This window comes from Trichomonas vaginalis, chromosome II (assembly GCF_026262505.1).
Source record: "Trichomonas vaginalis G3 chromosome II, whole genome shotgun sequence".
In the NCBI taxonomy this organism is placed as follows: Eukaryota; Parabasalia; order Trichomonadida; family Trichomonadidae; genus Trichomonas; species Trichomonas vaginalis.
The window spans coordinates 4,742,854-4,762,956 of NC_067204.1; the positions used below are offsets into that span (position 1 = coordinate 4,742,854).

Here is a 20,103-nt window from a genome sequence, read left to right on the forward strand (position 1 = left end):
CCTACTATCAACCCCAAAAGAGAGAAAAAGATTATCTCACAAACGCTTTTTTGAATCAATTTTACCAAATCAAAATTCTAAATCATAAGATTTGCGTCTCTCATACAAAAAATATTGAGAAGATTGCAATTGGACGTAAATAATTCATTGAATAAAAATAATATATTAAGTATAACATTTATTTATTAATTACTAATTAGCTTCTTCAGGATCAACAAGACCTCCATCGAAGAAACCTTGATCGGACTTATCATCATTAAAGTCTTGAGCAAATGGGTCATCTGACAGATTGGCACCAAAAATCGGATTATCGGCTGTGAAAGCCATAGTTGCATCAATATTTCCTGTTTCAATCTTTTCAGCATTAAATTCTACATTTGTTGTAGAACTTTCTTCTTCATTTGATTTGACAATGAAGATGATAACCATTGTGCAAATTGTAATAACTTCAAAAACACAAATTACAATCAATGCAATCAATAAAGGTGACATTGATTTTTTAGTTGGATCCTCTTCAATAATAAATTCTTCTGTTTTTGTTTCTTGAGTAGATGATGTTGAGTTTGATGAATCTTGAGGATCAACTGCTTTTGTTGTTGTCGTTGTTGTTGTTGAACCTCCTGGCTGTGGAACAGGAACATCGGTATCCTCACAATTTTCAAACTGAATGAGATGTTGATCTTTGACAAAATCAAGGGAATCTGTTTTTATAGGTGTGAAATAATCATCTTTTGCATAATTTTCGAAAGGAACTGATGAATCGCATTTATCTTTAATTACTCTTGTGATACTATTTTCATAATAAGCACCATAATGTTTCCAAATGTATGTATCATAAGCAGATGAAACATAAATGTTTTGAACAGTCTCAAAAACAAATGTACCCACTTGGAATTTTGGACCATAACAAAGATTGTGAAGATATGGAGTATATGCTCCTCTATTTTCCATATCACCGTTTGTATTAACAGTGTTAGGAATAACTAAAGTAGTTACACCGTAATCTTCAACTTTTCCATCTGCGGAATATTTAGGAAGAGACTGAATAGAATTTGCTGCAATATGTGAAACATAATCAGGAACAACATAAGTTGAAGGAAGTTTTCCATAAGTTAGAATGAGTTCATTGTTAAATTTCCTTATCAATTCGTGATTTCCTAAAAGAAATACGGGATGTGTGCTAGATCTGAATCTAAATTGAACATTTTCCGAACCAAGAAATGAAGTTGTGCTAATACTATCGCATTCATCAGGAATAACAAATGAAGTTAAACTAGGAATAAAAGAAAAGGAGAAATCATTTATATATGAGAATTGAATATCTACAGAAGTCAATGAAGTGTGTTCAAACATATATTCTGGAATTCCAGGATATGGCGTTGTCGATGTTTCCAATTTAATTTCTTGTAGTTTCTCGGCATAAGAAAAAACTCCTTCTTCAAAATCAGGATTATAAAGTTCAAATTTTTCTAAACCTGTTCTTGAGAAACAGTATTTTTTAAATGAATGAGATTCAGAATGAGAAATAAATTCAACATTTTTAAGTGACACACAGTTATAGAATGAATATTCATCAAAAACGCCACTGTTCAATTTAATTGTTGTTAATTTGATGCAATTTTCAAATGAATGTTTTCCAAAATTTTTGACTGATTCTAAGTTGATAGTTGATAAGAGTTTGCAGTTATAAAATGCATAATCACCAATACTTGTAACTGTTGAAGGTAGTGAAACTGTTTCTAAATTAACGCAATTATAGAATGCATATGATGGAATACTATTAATTCCACTGATTGTTACTTCTTTAAGTGATTTAAAGTTGCTGAAACCTGATGAAAACGAAATTTCGCGATCAATAGTAATTTTTGTAATTGTGCTATGAATGAATGCATTTTTCCCGATTTCTGTGATAGTAGAAGGAATAGAATTCACTCCTGAACCAATGTAAACTAATGTTGTATCTTTCGTTATAATGTTGTTTTCGTTCTTAAATGCTGTAGTTTGTAAATCAAATGTGATTGGTGGACAATCTTCAAAACCAAGTAATTCAAATTTAGTGATGCTGCTTCCAAGTGTGATTTGATTAAGTTGTGAACAGCCTTTAAATGATGTTAGATCAATTGAAGACAGATTGGTACTAATTGTTAAATGTTGAATTTTACTGTTGAAGAATGATTTGTATTGAATAGTTGTAACAGATTTAAGATCTAAATTAGTTAGTTTTGTATTTTGGAAAGAGAAGTTAGCAATTGTTTTAACACCACCTAAATCAATTGTTTCTAATAATGTGCATCCTGAAAACATAAATCCTGAAATAATTGTGCTATCTGATGTAAATGTGACTTCTGTCAATCCAACACAATCCTCAAATTCATGCAAATTCACTTATTGATAGCATTGTAATTCCTGCCTCAAAATTAAGTGTCGATAGTTGTGTGCAATATGCAAATGCGTTGCTTTCAATAGCTATACAAGTTTGTAATACTGTAATTTCAGTAAGGCTTAAGCAGTTGCTGCATAAAAACTGTGGACAATTTTTCAATCTAATTGAAGTAATTCCTGATCCGGAAAATGCATATTCACCAAATTCAGGATCTTGATCGAAAGAGATTGACGTTAACTTATGACAGCCTTCAAAGGCGTTGTTTCCAATGGAAGTAATAGCTGCAAGATTTATGTCTGATATTGATGAAAAAGCGAATGCGTAATCTTTGATAGATTTTATATTTGATGGAAGGGTGACCTTTTGAATAAAACTGCTTCCAAAGAACATTTTTTCTGGTATCTCGGTCGAAGAGCTTGATTGGATCTCCAATTCTGTAATACAGTTAAACCCATTGAATGTTTTTACTGATGCTGATGAGCTAATGATGAACTTTTGTACATTTTTCTCAATAATTTTATTAAATGTGTCTATTTTATAATCAGCGTCGCTTGTGATAGTCATCACATTGTCGCCACTAAGATCATATGAGCTCAAATGTAAAGGCTTGACTAAAATTTGATGGAATGCAATCGTTGTTAACATGATCTTTACTGAAAAAAAAACCAAAAAATAGCCAGTAAAACTTAATGGTATATTATTATAATTGATGTTTAATGGATTGAATCATTTCAATTGGAAAAATTCAATAGCTTAAATTTTGAATAAATCACACTTTAACTTTAACACTATGTACAGTGAATATTTTTTAATTTTTTTTCTGATTTTTTTTTCATTCTTATGTAAGGAAAATTTTTGCCTTTTAAAAAATGAAGAAATTGTCTCAAACTATCAATGCATTACGATGAAATTAGGACATTTTTTTTCAACTGCAATTGAATTTTTAATATCGCTTTGTAAACTATTTAAAAATCGAGTTTTGATTTTGATTTTTGAATTTATTCAATTTTTCAAGAAATGGAACGATAGATGAATCATGAAAGATTTAATATCGACAATAAATATTTACAATCTTTTTTTTTTAAAATTATTAAAAATGCTCAATCATCTTACCTTTCAAGGATTATTATGCTCTCAAATCAAACTTAAATGTGAGCCAGCATATGAAGATAATGGTCAAACCCTCGTAATTTCTTCAAGTTCCGATCTAACTGATGAAATTTTACTGAGTATTGTAACAACCAAGAACATTCAAAAACTCGCAATCAGGATTTCGGATTTTACTGATCTAACCAGTCTTTCTGCTTTTAATCACATTCAAAATTTTGATTTTTCACAAACTTCGATAACTCAAATTCCTCCTAATTGTTTTAAAGGCTTAAAAAACATCAAGAATATAGTTCTTACAAGCAGTGCAACAAGTATTAGAGCTTATGCCTTCGCAAGTTCTTCAATCGAATCTGTCACTGCTTCTCAAATTGTTTCTATTGATGATCATGCATTTTACCAATGTTCAAATCTTGCAACAATTGATTTGTCACATGCTCAACATATAAAAGACTTTGCATTTACAGAATCAGGTTTAACATCAGCTACACTTGATTCACTACAAGAATTAACATATGCATTCTACAAATGTGAGAAATTAACAACTGTTACTCTTCCTGAAACAATAGAAGTGAATTCTCAACTAGATTCAACATCAATCAAAACGATCACATTATTTAACATTGGATATAAATTCTACATAGATTCTCTTGTAGAATTAACATTGACTGGTACTGAAATCTACTTTGGATATTCATTACCAAAACTAGAAAAAGTTAAGCTTACAAATCCAGATTTATTTAGTGTATCAATAACAGAGCAAATGGTATTGCACACCATAGAATTACCTGAATCAAATATATTGTCTGCTTGTTTCACATTGAACCCTAAATTAAAGACAGTTACAAATGGTCAATCGATTCGTTCTCTTGCAACTGATGCTTTCGCTAGTTGCACATCTCTTGAAACAATTGATTTATCTAATGTTGATCAATTCGAAACAGATATATTCTTAAATTGTTACAGTCTTAAAACAATTCATGGTTTCAATGATGTCGAGTCATCTCAAATAGTATTGAAAGGTGCACCATTTAAATTTTGTTGGAATTTAAAGATTACTGAAATTTCTGAAGGAAAATTTAATTTTTTTTATGATCAGTATATTATGAATAACCCAATTAGTAATGCATTCGCATACACTGGTATTGAAGATTTAACAATCAAATATTATCCAGAAACTGGTCTTTATTTCTATGGATGCAAAAATTTGAAAAGAGTTGATATGTCTCAATTAACTGGAAAAACATATCTTCCAAAGTATATGTTTAGAGATTGTATAAACCTTGATACTGTTATATTCCCAGATGAAGTTACAAGTATTCATTATTTCGCTTTCGAAAACACAAAACTAACAACATTAAATCTTAAAAATATCAAGTTTATTGGAGTTTTCGGATTTTCGAATTGTAATGTCCAAGAATTGACAATGAATTACAATTTCAAAATAGCGGACTCTGGTGGTTTTATTGATGAATGTGTTGAAAGGCCCGATAAAATGGAAAATTATGATTATTTGGAATATGAAAAAATGATAAATTATGAGAGAATAAATGATGGTAATGATTATCCAAATGAGCATATGCGCCACTATGTAACTCCTTTCTGGAATTGCAAGATGTTGAGAAAGATAACATTGGGAAGCGAAGTTACATCATTTTCACTTAAATATTTCCCTAATTCAACAATCACGGAAATAGTGTTAGACAATAATAATAATTTTGTAGTTGAAAATGGCATTTTATATGATACAACAAAAACAATTATTTATGCATATTTCAATACACAATCAACAGAATTTACTGTTCCTGATACTGTTGAAACAATTTCTCCGTTTGCTTTAGCTTACAGTCCATATGAAACTATTACTGTACCAAAGCATATCAACATTATCAATGGTCTTTTTGCTTTCTGTCATAAGCTGAAAGAAGTAACAATTCAAGCTAAAATTAACAGATTAGGAGATTATACTTTCTCTCATTGTTACAATCTTGAAACAATTAATTTTGCAGAAGGATCATCATTGATTTCAATTGGTCATGAATGCTTCATTTGCTGTTACAAATTATCTAGTTTACCATCAATGGAAAATGCCATATCTCTTGGAAATTATTCATTTGCATACTGTACTTCATTAACATCTATCAATATACCTAAAGTTAGTCTCATTCCGTCATTTTGTTTCTGGCATTCCAACATTGCACAATTTACTTTCGCCCCAACACTGTCAATTGTCAAAGATAATGCTTTTAATTCAACTAAAATCCAAAGTTTTAGTTGTCCAGAAACATTAGTTTATATTGGAGTTGGAGCATTTGCAAACTGTATAAAACTTACATCATTCACGTACAATGAAAACAATAAAATAACAGCAATTCTTCAAGGAGTGTGGTAGAATTTACGAAAAAGTGACACTAGAAAAAGTGACACTTAACCTTAAATTTCCAAACACTATTTTTTGATTGTATTTTGTTATTTATATATTTATATAAATATGTATATTTATATATGTATATATTTATATATGTATATATTTATATATGTATATATTTATATATGTATATATTTATATATGTATATATTTATATATTTATATATTTATATATTTATATATTTATATATTTATATATTTATATATTTATATATTTATATATTTATATATTATATATTTATATATATATATTATATATTTATATATTTATATATTTATATATTATATATTTATATATTTATATATTTATATTTTATATATTTATATATTTATATATTTATATATTTATATATTTATATATTTATATATTTATATATTTATATATTTATATATTTATATATTTATATATTTATATATTTATATATTTATATATTTATATATTTATATATTTATATATTTATATATTTATATATTTATATATTTATATATGTATATATTTATATATGTATATATTTATATATGTATATATTTATATATGTATATATTTATATATGTATATATTTATATATGTATATATTTATATATGTATATATTTATATATGTATATATTTATATATGTATATATTTATTAGAAACTGCTTCATGCTGTGTTGAGTATTGTTGAATTGGAAACTGCTTCATGCTGTGTTGAGTAAGCTTCGATGTCTTTGTAGGATAGCTTTCTGAGAGCGAAACAAGATAGTGTTGAAAAAAAATTTTGAAAATCTGAGAGACTGTGCAAGAGCCAACGACCAAAACACTACCAGTAAGATACAGCAGTAGTAGCTGCTTCATGCTGCATTGAGTATTGTTGAATAATTTGAAGTAGTGGTTTTTGAAATCAGCACCCCTATGAGAGCGCTGGCGACCGAAACACCACTAGTAAGATTGTGTATTAGAAACTGCTTCATGCTGTGTTGAGTAAGCTTCGATATCTTTATCAGACCACCTTTAAATTAACCACTCACATTCTCACTGTGGTCCATCTAAAATTTGTAAGCTTTATGACATAAAATTATATTATATGCAGGATCCCACCTATTACTTAATCTTTTTGGAATAAATGTTTTATAATATTTATCGATTGATTGTAATTTTTTGTATAAAAAAAGTTTTTTATTTATATTAAAAATATATTCGGTTAATGATATTATCTTATAATTTGTAAATAAATCTAGTAATAAAATAACTTTAATAGTTGGTGTCACTTTTTCGAAAATTCTGGTTTTTTCGTTGGAGCATTTGCAAACTGTATAAAACTTACATCATTCACGTACAATGAAAACAATAAAATAACAGCAATTCTTCAAGGAACATTCTCAAATACATCATTAACTAGATTCAAAATTCCAAATACAATAGTTTATTTACATCCAACATCATTCAAAGGATCTTATAAGATCGATTTTGAATTTGAAGAAGGTGGTCATCCTCTATTTACCGTTGATAATCATTGTTTCATTGAAAAGAGCACAGGATTACTCATATTTACATTTGGAAAGTTATATGGCACATACAAATTATCAGATAAAATTACTCGTATCAGCAAAAACGTAATTATTCCAGAGAGAGTAGTAAAGGATACCAGATATATAATTAAACAAGGAATAACTACTTTAATTGTTCCTCATACTGTTAAAGACTCTTATGATTACAAAATTATGACATTGGAAGGAGAAGAATTTCCACAGTCTGTATTTTTTGAAAATCTTTGTTTTGAAGGTGAGACATTTTCTGGTTGGGAACCTAGTTCTGGCTCTCCATCAATAGAATATTATTATCAAATTTATGTTACAGAGAATTTCATTAAGGAACCTCATAATGAAGTTTATAATTATCCATACGGTTGTGCCACAGAAAAGATATCATTAATGAGACCAAATGTTTTTGAAGCAGCAAATGGAAATTATCCAAAGACATTTAAATTGAGTAGCGATATCTATCAAAATAAAAATGCAGATGTCATCGCAACTGGTTATATCTATGAATTTTTGAATGTTCCAAACGCTCAAAGGATCTTAAAAGCAATATTTAGATTTTTGAACCTGAATAACGGATTAGAAATTACTTTATTTGCATTAGTAATGATATTGTCAGCAATAATCGCAATTCTAACAGCGTTATTAACTAGATTATAAAGCTTTGTTTTTTAGTAATTTATAATGAAAGTTGAGAATCTTTTTTTTTGATAATGAAAAGTGACGAATGACAAATTAATTATGACATTCAAAAATTCGGACTAAATGATATTTAACCAATATTATTAATATTTGTTTTTGCCGAGCTTTTGAAATATCTCTATTTTATTGGATTTCAATTTGAGAAAAATTCTTCTTGAATTAACTAACTAACCTGTGTCATAATTTTGATGGCTACGGATATCCTGGTAGTCGTGTTTTCAAAAACTTAGTTTTCGACCAAGGTCCAACTCGCCCTAACCGTTACAAAGAATGGCTACAAGAAAAAGGCTATGAAGCTCCAACTGTTTCTGAAGCTTATTTTGGCGACAATGACCATCTTAGAGTTCAAGAATTATCGGGAAAGCTCTCTGGTACAAAACAAGAATCAATTCCGTACTTCATTATTGATGAAGCAAAGCGTTTTATTCAAGAATCAATTTCTGAAGGAAAACCATTCTTTACATGGATTAATTTCTGGGGACCTCATACTCCATGCGTTGTTCCTGAGCCATATTACTCAATGTATGATCCAAAAGATGTTGTTTTCGACGAATCTTTTTATCATCCACTTGATGGCAAACCAGGACACTACAAAACAATATCTCAGATGTGGGGCTTATGGAACGCCAGCCAAGAAAACGGGTCCAGGATTGTTACTTCTTATTGGGGTTATATCACTTTAATTGATGAAGCAATCGGCGAGTTATTTGATTACCTAAAGGAAAAGAATCTCTATGACAATGTCACTATTGTTTTTACAGCAGATCATGGAGATGCAATGGGAGCTCATCGAATGATCGAAAAAGGCGAGTTTATGTTTGAAAATACATATAACATTCCAATGATTATCAAGGATCCAGAGTCGAATCGTAAAGGAGTAGAAGATGACAGCTTAGTTTACCTTCACGATTTAACTTCGACAGTTTATGACTTCGCTGGTCAGCCAATTCCAGAACACTTCGAAGGAACATCGCTACTTCCTATTGTTAGGTATGGAATTCCTGGAAATAGAACTGGAGTTCTCGGTCAAATGACAGGACACTTCGTTTACTTCGAACAGAGAATGTGGAGGAAGAAAGACTTCAAACTGGTATTCAATGCAAGTGATATTGGAGAGCTTTATGATATCAAAAATGATCCACACGAAATGGTGAATTTATTCGATAATCCCAATTATAAAGATATTAAGAATCAGATGCTTAAGGGTGCACACGAGAGGATCATGTAAACTTCAGAATTTAGAACCTTATTTTAGGCATTATCTTGGCTACCTATTTAGGCTCGAAAAGCAAAAAATATCAAAAAATACAACTTGAGTCCATTATGACCCTTTCATGGAGGTAGTTTTTATCCGCTAGTATTTTCCCTTTGAATCTCTTTACAATTCGAAATCAAATTCAAACCTCAGTAGAAGAAAGGAAGAATCGACTTACTACGGTTGTAATACGAATAAATACATATATTTAATTATTTTTATTTACATAATAATTGTTTGAAGCTCATATTCCATCAAATTTTTAAATAAAAACATTAAAATGTTGAAAATGTTCATATATTTTAATAGGGTTTTGGCACTTTATTGAGGAATTACTACATACATAGTCGAACCGAACTTGATATTTTGAAATTTAAATTATTTATCAAAATTAAAATTTAACTTGAAATTTATAATTATTTAGTCATATTTTGCATAATTCTAAGTAGATTTTGTAAAAAATCAAGAAAGAAAAATTTTAACGTGATTTATTTTTTCTTTTTTATAATAATACATATTATTATATAATTAACATATTCATAATGTTTCACCCTTTCAAAAATATAATCCTCCTCCTCTCAAATAAACGTACATACGGGTGGCCTCTTTTTTCAAAAAATTAAAATTTCTAATTTTAAATTTGAAATTTTGGGCTCAAATATTAGAGATTTTTTCAACCTTCAACGATATATGTTGTCTATATCAGACCTCCTTTCTTTTTGATACTTAACATTGTTCCTAAATCTTAGCCGTCAAGGCTCTTCTGAAAATATTTTTTTTTTCGAAAAAATTCGAAAAAAATTCTTAAAATTCAAAAATCCCTTAATTCCTGAGGATTTTGGAAAAAAGTTTTTACATGAACATGTGTATATTATATGAAGTATATTGATAAGGTAAAAATCAAATTTTATTGCATATTCATCGAGAAAATAAACTAACGAATCCCTCAAAATTGAGAGGGTAATCCTTCTCCTCTCAAATAAACGTACATACGGGTGCACCCTTAATGAGATGTATGAAGAAATGATGAGAGTAAATGATCCTCTTGCAAACTGGGTCTTTAGAATCATCGACGAATTATAAATTTTCTTTAAAAAACTTTAATTTGTTCTACGCTTTTGCATAAATTAGTTTACTTTTTTTAATTTACTAATGGCTAAAAACAAAGAATAAAACAAATAATTTAAAGATATGCTCTTTAAAAATCAATATAGAGTTAGCGAAATAAGTTGTAAACAACGAAAAAAGTTGTTAACAGCAATTGTATCTTATATAAGAACATTATTTGCAACATGTGAAATGAGAACTTCGGCAGTTTCTTTACTATTACGCTGTGCTGCAATATGAAGTGCTGTTTCTCCATCTTCATTTTTTTTCATTGATATTTGCACCATGTGAAATAAGAAGTTCGGCAGTTTCTTTACTATTACGCCGTGCTGCAATATGAAGTGCTGTTTCTCCATCTTCATTTTTTTCATTGATATTTGCACCATGTGAAATAAGAAGTTCGGCAGTTTCTTTACTATTATTAAATACTGCAATATGAAGAGTGGTTTTTCCATTTTTATTTTTTTTTCATTGATATTTGCACCATGTGAAATAAGAAGTTCGGCAGTTTCTTTACTATTATTAAATACTGCAATATGAAGAGTGGTTTTTCCATTTTTATTTTTTTCATTGATATTTGCACCATGTGAAATAAGAAGTTCGGCTATTTCTTTAAAATTATAACGTGCTACAAAATGAAGGGCGGTTTTTCCATTTTTATTTTTTTCATTGATATTTATGCCATGTGAAATAAGAAGTTCGGCAGTTTCTTTACTATTATTAAATACTGCATTATGAAGGGCGGTTTTTCCATTTTTATTTTTTTCATTGATATTTGCACCATGTGAAATAAGAAGTTCGGCAGTTTCTTTACTATTGTACATTGCTGCATTATGAAGTGCGGTATTTCCATAATCATTTTTTCATTGATATTTGCACCATGTGAAATGAGAAGTTCGGCAATTTCTTTACTATTACGTCGTGCTGCAATATGAAGTGCTGTTTCTCCAGTTTTGGTTTTGTCATTGATATTTGCACCATGTGAAATAAGAAGTTCGGCAGTTTCTTTACTATTATTAAATACTGCAATATGAAGAGTGGTTTTTCCATTTTTATTTTTTTCATTGATATTTATGCCATGTGAAATAAGAAGTTCGGCAGTTTCTTTACTATTATTAAATACTGCATTATGAAGGGCGGTTTTTCCATTTTTATTTTTTTCATTGATATTTGCACCATGTGAAATAAGAAGTTCGGCAGTTTCTTTACTATTATTAAATACTGCATTATGAAGTGCGGTATTTCCATAATCATTTTTTTCATTGATATTTGCACCATGTGAAAGGAAGTATTCGAAAAGGGATGGAATGTCAAAAATCGTTGAATAAACAAAGCATTTGTTTATATCATTAGTTTGATCGAAATGAACTAGAAAGGATTCAACATTATTGTAAATTCCACAGTATTCTAAATCGATCTCGATATTGTATTCATTCATCAAGAATGTAACAAAATCAATGTTATGTGAAATAATTGCATACTTCATGCAATTTTATTTTGGTTTTTGATATTTCAAACATTCACTCATGATATCTGGATTTCCTCCTAAAAATGAAAATTGTAAACATGTTTGAGTTATTTCGGATTTAAATTTCGATCTTAATAACTTGAAACAATCAACAGCTCCATGATAACAGCATAATTCAAGTAATGAATATCCATAATAAGAATATGGATATAAATCGCATTTAAGTATTTGATCTTTATCAAAATATTCTCTTTCTGTGAATGTGATGAATCTTTCTAAGTCATTATTCATAATTGCTCTGTATATTGTATTCTCTGTATGAATATCGAGAAAATCTGATTTAATTTTTTCGAAGTCATCAGATTTGTCTAATTTAATTCCATATTCTTTATAAAATAGGAAGTTTGAAATAAGTATGACGTTGTTGACCTCTTTGACATGATATTCATCTGATATGAGTTTAGCAAGATATAAATATGACTTTGCATAGTGATTATTATACACAATAAGATTTAAAATGGCGCGTATCATATCTTGGGGAGGATATTTATTTGAATCAATCAATTCTGTTTTGATCATTTTGTAAATCTTGTTTAATTCTTCTTCTTTTCCCGTTTTCAACTGATATAACTTATTGCATATATCGATATAGTATTTGTAGTTACTTCGCAATTCGCTGTATTTGTTTGGATGAGCATCTTGGTCGGACATTAATAATTTTTATAAAGGACACATTTGCATTTTACCATATAAATACCACTTAAATTTATTAGAAGAAAAAGTCCTATGTTATACATATGGAAAACAGTGACTGCAAAGATTTCTGATATAAATTATGAATTTTTATTAAATTTATTAATGAGAAACGACATGATAACAATATGAAAGTCTAGAACAATAGGATTGTCATCCGGATGTTTATATTATTCAAGATTTTTATTCCAATCACTCTAAATCAATTGATTCTTTGAAATTAGATAATATGTCATTAATAGAAATATTACTTTTTATAAACATAAACAAGACTGTCATTTTGAATTTCATATTTGTAAAGGTTCAATAGCGGTTCGCCTTATTTTTTGATTTGTTTAAAAATCAATGAAAAAAAATTAAAAATCTAACCATATATGTTGTCCATTCATGCATGAAAACTTCAAAACTTGTAGTTAGCATAAGAATAAAAGATTGAATTTCTAATTTGAATGAGAATAGTGCTACTAATTTCACTTAGATTGAATTTTATATTAGATTTATTTTATATTCTGTTAGTTAAGTTTAATAACATTAATTTAGACTAATAATGGAATTCCTAAACATATCATGTAAACTATTGAAATTCACCCTAGAATGGAGATTGAGATTGGTGACCAAATCAGTGCTCTAAATGAGGAAGAAGGCAAATATATGGAGGGAAGAGTTTACAAAATTAAGCAGAATGAAGCTGGCGAAACCGAATATTTCATATCCTTTTTAAATATCAATAAACGTTTCGATAACTGGCTTACCAAAGACCAACTTGACCTTAGAACACTCATTAAAAAGTCGGAACTCAAAGCGAAAAAGTCTCATGGTCCAAATGATATCACCGCCGAACAAGAAGAATCTTTAAAGTTCTTGGGCCTTTCGAGAAACATAGAATTCCTAAGATTTGGTGACTACTTGATGAAAGCATGGTATTTTTCACCTTTTCCAGAACCATACTTTAACTTGGAAACAATTTATTGCTGCGAATTTTGTATGCACTTCTTCGCAACTGAAGATGAGTACAATGATCATTGTATGAAGTGCACATGCACTCATCCTCCCGGTGATGAGATCTACAGAAAAGGCCATATGTCTGCATATGAAGTGGATGGTGCATTTGCCACAAGATGGTGTACAAATCTTTGCCTTATCACAAAATTATTCTTATTCCACAAAACGGAATACTACAATCCAACACTTTTCCACTTTTACGTAGTTTGTTTCCATGATTCTCATGGTGCTCATCCCTGCGGCTTCTTTAGCAAAGAAAAAGACTTCAACTGTCCGAACAATCTCGCCTGTATCCTTGCTTTCCCGTGCTATCAAGGAACAGGCGTTGGAAGATTTTTAATTCAATTATCTTACGAACTATCCAAGATTGAACATAAGCCAGGTGGTCCAGAAACACCATTGTCCGATCTTGGAATGCTTGCTTACGAAAGTTATTGGAAATCTTCAATCATGAAAGTTATTATCGAAAATGAAGGAAGGAAACTCTCAATTACCGATATGGTCGAGCTTACAGGAATGACTGAAAGTGATATCAAGCACGGAATTGCAAGCGGTGGTCTCCTGGCGCGAAATGAAAGAGGAGAATACTGTTTTGCAGCTACAAAGAAGCAAGTAGCAGAATATAAAGCAAAGGAGAACAAGAGAAAACTCCATTTGGATCCAAGACGTATTAGATGGACTCCTTATCCCAGAGCTAAGAAGGAAGGATTATAATTTTTTATGTTTTTGTGTTTTTATTTATAGAAAGATTCATTATTTGTTTTTAGTTCAATAAATATAGAATTTAATATCAAAATTTATGCAAAATTAAGAATTTATTTGCGGAATTTTTCCAATTTTAATTTATGTTCATGCGAAGTTGAACAATAAAAAGATGTCCTTTAATTGATATAAAAGCAAAAGAAAGCAAAGTACTATTTTTAACAGTTTAAAACGCGCGGTTGTGTTATTGTATGCTTTACTATAGCCAAGGAACTAAATTCATTAGGTGAGGAAAGACCCTCATAGAAACTCGCTCGGGGTAGGCGAAAAAACTTTAGTCACCTTTCTATTTTATTGAAACTGCGTATCTATATATTTTGTTGCTAATCTATTTCTATGATTCCTTATGATATGATAGTATTCAATCATCAATAGCCATAGGCTCGGTTATAAAATTTCTTCCCAATAATTAGAGTAAGCAAATGAATTCGTAAGAGAAAAATAGAAGCATATCAGATGTTGTTTTCATTTTTTAGATAAAATAGTCCGTACATTCATTCAATCCAGGCCAATTATAAAAATTTTCCTCATTCAGAGAAAATGGAAATTGATCCAAATTATCAGTATCTCTATACATATGATGTTGAAGATCATGAGGAAGAAATCGATATTAAATTCACTATCCCTAATAAGTTCAATCCAAAAGGAATGAAGATAGAACTTTCAGAAAATAAAGATGAAATTTGCATTTCTATACCAGAAGCTATCCCATGCGTTTGCGGTAAATTATTTGCACAAATCCAAGGATATACAACATCTTTTTCTGCCAAATCTTATACGATATCTCTCGAAAAAGTAGAACACGTTAAATGGGATCTTCTTATCACAGATCCTCGATCCAACACAAACGATATTGACCCTCAATCTGCATTCAATCTCTTTGCAATCAATCATGACAAGGGAACTCCAGAAGCAAAATCTTACGCTCAAAAAATGATTAATATCGCGATGGAAGCCCAATTCCTTCCGGCCATTTTATTAGGCATTCAAGCTAATGTGCAAGAAGGTGGCGATCAAAACGCTCTATTTTCTCTTCTTTTAATCGCTGCAACCAAATATCATCATCCTTACTCTTGCTTCCTTTTAGGCAAGCTCCTAATCGAATCAGGTAATGACAAAAAGGCTGGATTCCAATTACTTATGGAAGCAGCCCAAAACGGTTTCGGCCTTGCTCTTACACCTTTAGGACAACTACTTTCACCTCTTTCCAACGTTGACTTTGAAGTCAAGAATGCCAAACAAGCTTTGGAATGGTTCGAGGCGGTCATATCTGTAGCAGAAGAGCCAGTTGCTTTGTACGAAGCCGCCAAATTATACGATGCTGGCCTTGGCTGCGAAGCTGATCATGAAAAGGCTTTATCGTACCATGCAAGAGCCAAAAAGGTCGAGCCATCAATACCAGATCTTCCTTCACCAAAATCTGGTTCTTCAATTCTTAAAACTGTTGGTATCAGCTTAACTATCGGCGTTGGATTCGGCGCCCTTGCATCTGGCATTTACAGAATTATTAAGAATCGCAAAAATTAGTTTTATTTGATAGAGTTATTTTTTAAAAAAGAAAATATTGTTTTAAAACTATGTCTTATTTCTTAAATATTCATATACATTTGATCTATAAAATAAATGTTCGGAATAAGTTTGAATTACTTTAGAATATCAAATTTCATTTTGTTACTCGTATATTGTTGACAAATGCATAACCTCAGCTACATATAAACAAATAAGTTATGGTACTCTTTCATCTCATATAGCAATTTTTTTGACTTTTTTCCAAAAAAATTAAATAATTTATTGGCAATTGTCAGCTGAATTTTTAAGTTTTTTATGTATTTTGTCATGTATTGATTCACGAGTATACTAAAATTGATTTTATTCAAGATTGGTTTTGTAAAAAAAAAATATTGTTCTTTAAAGATGAGTCTGCTTCAGGCTAAGAGCATCCATAAGACAGTCAAAAACTCACAATATGTGGAGTGCGCATTAGCCGGAAATTGGATGCCGCCAGTGCATACTTCAGTTGAAGTTTCTATTGAAGAAATTCTTTTTAACATGCGGTCATATTTCCTTATACAGCAGTGTGTGCACATGAAATATTCAGTTGATCCAACTCATTGTTTCTCCCAGCAAATGTTTACAAAAATTCACACAATTTGCAAAGGTCCCAATATATTTGAGTTCGATTCATTCTTTGCTGCTTTATCAAATCAAATTATATTATACACATATTCAAATGAAGAAAAGCTAATTGTCAAAAAGCTTTCTATTCACTTAGATCCTTTATTAATAGAGCCAAGCAAAATATACTACGAAAATTCACTTTTAATAGTATCATGCGACCATGGTGGATTAGGCCTTTATTTTATTGATGAACAATTAATCAGATCTCCAATTGAAGGAAAACTACCATATAAGCTTCAAAATGTGCAGAAATCACGAGGCCTCGCTCCGATAACAATCAGACAAACTGATGGCCGTATTGGTCGCTTTGAAGCCGGATTTTACAACGTTTATGACCCTTATCAAGGGCTTATTACTGTAAATCAGACGAATTTGAATATCGAAGGAACCAAGATAGCCATGGCTGTTCCGTATGATGGCGGTATCATCTTCTTTTTACAAGTTAAAATGCATTGGTATCTCAAAAACAACGAATTCTCGCCAATATCAAGTCTAGACCAAGCAGATGGTATAATATGCGATTGGTGCCAGTTAAACAATTATACAATTGCATTTTTAACAGATAAATCCAAACTTTATATTCTCGAACCAAATAATCAATTTCGCGAAATGCCATTTGTCAACAACCAGAAAATGACACCCATCATAAATTTTACGAAAATCATTAATTACAAAATGAATGTGATTCTTGCAGTGAATGATTCAGGCGAATCCTACATTTGTGCGCTGAAAAATGAAGGCTTTCAACTATTCCCTACAAGATTCTACATCGGAAGGAAAAATCTTGTCATTAGCCGTACAAAAAATAAAATATTACAAATGATTTCAAACCACAACAAATGTGTCACTATTTCCAGACCAGGACCACGTGTATACTCACGAGGTATCCCTCATCCTACGTTTACTTCTCCAATTACGAAAATGTATTCTCAATCCATCAACAAAACAGACACGATGATTGTTTTCTCAACCAGCAACCAGACCCACATCATGAGGATCCAATACGCCAGCAATGCGCAGCCTGCAACCAAAGAAATAAGCTTACACTACCAAAACGGAGCTCCCTACATGGGATTGAATGGCCCGTGTCTCGGCTTTGGTTCACTTTTCATTGACGATAAATTACAGTTCCTTTTGGCCATGCCGGACAAAGTTGTCAGATTTAATGAGAATAGCGAATGTTACGAGAACAAAGTTATGTGCAGCATGCTAGTTACAGACCCTTATTACAGGAAATACATGATTAACGTCGCTCCTGAGCAAAGCTCTTTATTATATTATTGGAAAGATTTTTCGAATCCGAGCAAACTTGATTATCAAACAAAAATCGTATCAGTATCCTTCTCCTCCCATTTCAACCGCGGATCTCAATTCGGAGACCTCTCTCCCCGCTTCTTCCTCGTTGTCTGCGAACAGAAACTTTATCTCTACAGAACAATGATCGATGACGTATTCGACAGCACTTGCTGCAAAGAGTCTGAGATAAAGAACTTGAAGCCGACATGCGGAATATGGATTGACGAACAGACATTCGCTATTGGATACGAACACGGTGTTGTTCAAATCTACAGAGCGTTAATTTTGGATGGAAAACCTGCTACATCATTAGTTACAAACATTTCTGTTGGCGATAGCTCTGTATTGTTGTATCAGTACGCAGATGCTTATCCGACCATCTTATCCTTCTCTTCAAAGATGTGTTTGATCTCTGTCAAAAACAACGGAATTCTCATGATCAGACCGATTTCTGCCACGAAAATTCCTCACTTTTTGACACCTCTTACTAGATATGCCATTTTCTCTCCTGACAGCAACGAGGTTGACCTGATGATGGTTGATTTCAATGACTGCGTGATCACTGTTTCTCCTGTAAGAGATGATTCGACAACAATCATCAATACAGAGCCAATTCCTTCAATGAATGACGAAACAAATTCAATGGATTTGGCTGTGACAACACAGAGCGGAATCTACATTTACACGAATTACGACATCCCTCACGCTGATGCAATCAACAGATTGACAGTTAGTAAGGATGAAACAATACTTTCATCCAAACTGGATAAACACATGATCGCGTGGTTGTCAATGAACATCAGCAAAGAAATAATTGTTCATGTAGCAAATCTGTCACAGCAAAAAGAAGGTTTCGAATATGTTAAATGCAAATACAACAGGAATTTGTCATTGATAACATTAAGGGAAAGTAAAACAGTTGATACTTATATTCCAGGAATTGTTTGTGCAGGAGGAACAATAGTTGTTTTATTCCAGTTTAATACAAACAAAACAGCTTTAGCTCCTGTTTCTCGCCTTGAAAACGTCGGAACAAAAATAACAGCAATCGCATTCCACACTGACAAACTAATTGTTGGTGATCAAAACATGGGAATAAAGCTGTTCAAATACGACGACACGAGTAGATGTTTTACTCCTATCTCTTCAATGGGACAAAACATGAGACAGTGCATCACAGCAATCAGTGTCTGTCCATCAGAAGATATTATAACTGTTGGTGACAGATCAGGAAATTTCATGTTCTTCAGTGATGCATTGAACAAAAGACCATTTGATAACATAGCGTTTGAATCATGTTTCAACGTCGGAGATCCAATTGTTGGAGCGTATACAACACTCTATCAGACAATGAGTCACAGCCAGAACCAAAACCAAATGCAGATGCAGAACCAGGCACCGAAACAAAGTCATCCAACTGCTTACATGTGGTATTCAACAATTACTGGAGAAGTTGGAGTTTTCATGTCTCATATTTTTAATCCAAATAATCCTTATTTGAATATCTTGTTGGGTGTGGAATTGAAAGTTTCTGAAATGTTGACAAAACTAACAGGAATCAATCCACTTGAAAAGAGAAACAAACAATACCCATCATCAGCAGTTATTGATCTAGATATTGTAGAAATGTTCGCCGATATGCCTCTGCAATTCCAGGAAGATTTCGCAAGAAATTTGACTGAGAAATATAAGATGAAGTTCGATAGATCAAGTATTATCGATTTGATCACAAGATACTTGGTGTACTGCCTTCATTACCCCAATGATGGTCAACATAATGGATTGAGATGAGTTTATTTAATTTTTTATGATTATTTTGTTTAATTTATTTTTTGTTTTATAGATTTATTGTATTTTATTATTGAAATTTGATAAATTTTTTTGTCTTTATTAATTTAATATGTTTCTTTATTGTTTCAAAAAGTAAAATAATGTTTCATTGAAAATTGATCTTTTTCTATGTCGAGAATCTAAAATTACTAACTTTCGAAGAGGGTGCATAGCTCAGTGGTAGAGCGCAACATTTGCATTGTTGAGGCCGAGGATTCGATCTCCCCTGCATCCAATTTTTTTCTTTTTCTAAAAATTTCAAAGGGAAAAAAATTAATACTCATATCTTAAGACATAAACTTAAATAATGATAAA

General features: G+C 30.9%; 11 protein-coding genes and 1 non-coding gene across 12 annotated transcripts, besides 2 other annotated features; 7 read left to right on the forward strand and 5 right to left on the reverse strand.

Moving 5' to 3' along the window:
• Positions 1–192: 192 nt before the first annotated feature.
• On the reverse strand, positions 193–2,304 carry TVAGG3_0487400 (leucine-rich repeats (6 copies)-containing protein; the record flags this gene model as incomplete). The annotated part of the gene is made up of 1 exon (XM_001312365.1): positions 193–2,304. One exon carries the CDS (start codon positions 2,302–2,304, stop codon positions 193–195), a length of 2,112 nt encoding a protein of 703 aa, XP_001312366.1.
• Positions 2,305–2,371: 67 nt separating this feature from the next.
• Positions 2,372–3,028, reverse strand: TVAGG3_0487410 (ribonuclease inhibitor domain-containing protein; the record flags this gene model as incomplete). The annotated part of the gene is made up of 1 exon (XM_001312364.1): positions 2,372–3,028. The coding sequence occupies one exon, from the start codon at positions 3,026–3,028 to the stop codon at positions 2,372–2,374; it is 657 nt and encodes a 218-aa protein (XP_001312365.1).
• A 451-nt stretch (positions 3,029–3,479) lies between these two features.
• On the forward strand, positions 3,480–5,882 carry TVAGG3_0487420 (antigen BSP-related family; the record flags this gene model as incomplete). Its single annotated transcript, XM_001312363.1, has 1 exon — positions 3,480–5,882. One exon carries the CDS (start codon positions 3,480–3,482, stop codon positions 5,880–5,882), a length of 2,403 nt encoding a protein of 800 aa, XP_001312364.1.
• Positions 5,881–5,919: a mobile genetic element.
• Positions 5,920–7,618: 1,699 nt separating this feature from the next.
• TVAGG3_0487440 (uncharacterized protein) lies at positions 7,619–8,095 on the forward strand (the record flags this gene model as incomplete). The annotated part of the gene is made up of 1 exon (XM_001312362.1): positions 7,619–8,095. The coding sequence occupies one exon, from the start codon at positions 7,619–7,621 to the stop codon at positions 8,093–8,095; it is 477 nt and encodes a 158-aa protein (XP_001312363.1).
• Positions 8,096–8,657: 562 nt separating this feature from the next.
• TVAGG3_0487450 (sulfuric ester hydrolase protein) lies at positions 8,658–9,365 on the forward strand (the record flags this gene model as incomplete). The annotated part of the gene is made up of 1 exon (XM_001312361.1): positions 8,658–9,365. The coding sequence occupies one exon, from the start codon at positions 8,658–8,660 to the stop codon at positions 9,363–9,365; it is 708 nt and encodes a 235-aa protein (XP_001312362.1).
• Positions 9,341–10,395: a mobile genetic element.
• Positions 10,396–10,660: 265 nt separating this feature from the next.
• TVAGG3_0487470 (proteasome regulatory particle assembly) lies at positions 10,661–10,861 on the reverse strand (the record flags this gene model as incomplete). Its single annotated transcript, XM_001312360.1, has 1 exon — positions 10,661–10,861. The coding sequence occupies one exon, from the start codon at positions 10,859–10,861 to the stop codon at positions 10,661–10,663; it is 201 nt and encodes a 66-aa protein (XP_001312361.1).
• Positions 10,862–11,175: 314 nt separating this feature from the next.
• Positions 11,176–11,985, reverse strand: TVAGG3_0487480 (ankyrin repeat and SOCS box-containing protein 4 family; the record flags this gene model as incomplete). Its single annotated transcript, XM_001312359.1, has 1 exon — positions 11,176–11,985. The coding sequence occupies one exon, from the start codon at positions 11,983–11,985 to the stop codon at positions 11,176–11,178; it is 810 nt and encodes a 269-aa protein (XP_001312360.1).
• Positions 11,986–11,991: 6 nt separating this feature from the next.
• On the reverse strand, positions 11,992–12,678 carry TVAGG3_0487490 (protein of unknown function (DUF3447); the record flags this gene model as incomplete). Its single annotated transcript, XM_001312358.1, has 1 exon — positions 11,992–12,678. One exon carries the CDS (start codon positions 12,676–12,678, stop codon positions 11,992–11,994), a length of 687 nt encoding a protein of 228 aa, XP_001312359.1.
• A 631-nt stretch (positions 12,679–13,309) lies between these two features.
• TVAGG3_0487500 (histone acetyltransferase protein) lies at positions 13,310–14,436 on the forward strand (the record flags this gene model as incomplete). Its single annotated transcript, XM_001312357.1, has 1 exon — positions 13,315–14,436. One exon carries the CDS (start codon positions 13,315–13,317, stop codon positions 14,434–14,436), a length of 1,122 nt encoding a protein of 373 aa, XP_001312358.1.
• An 89-nt stretch (positions 14,437–14,525) lies between these two features.
• TVAGG3_0487510 (tetratricopeptide repeat domain domain-containing protein) lies at positions 14,526–16,225 on the forward strand (the record flags this gene model as incomplete). The annotated part of the gene is made up of 1 exon (XM_001312356.2): positions 15,025–16,011. One exon carries the CDS (start codon positions 15,025–15,027, stop codon positions 16,009–16,011), a length of 987 nt encoding a protein of 328 aa, XP_001312357.1.
• Positions 16,226–16,293: 68 nt separating this feature from the next.
• On the forward strand, positions 16,294–19,780 carry TVAGG3_0487520 (DNA repair/RNA processing CPSF family; the record flags this gene model as incomplete). The annotated part of the gene is made up of 1 exon (XM_001312355.1): positions 16,399–19,749. The coding sequence occupies one exon, from the start codon at positions 16,399–16,401 to the stop codon at positions 19,747–19,749; it is 3,351 nt and encodes a 1,116-aa protein (XP_001312356.1).
• A 171-nt stretch (positions 19,781–19,951) lies between these two features.
• Positions 19,952–20,023, forward strand: TVAGG3_0487530. Its single transcript has one exon. It is a non-coding gene; the product is annotated as a tRNA-Ala (tRNA).
• Positions 20,024–20,103: the final 80 nt, after the last annotated feature.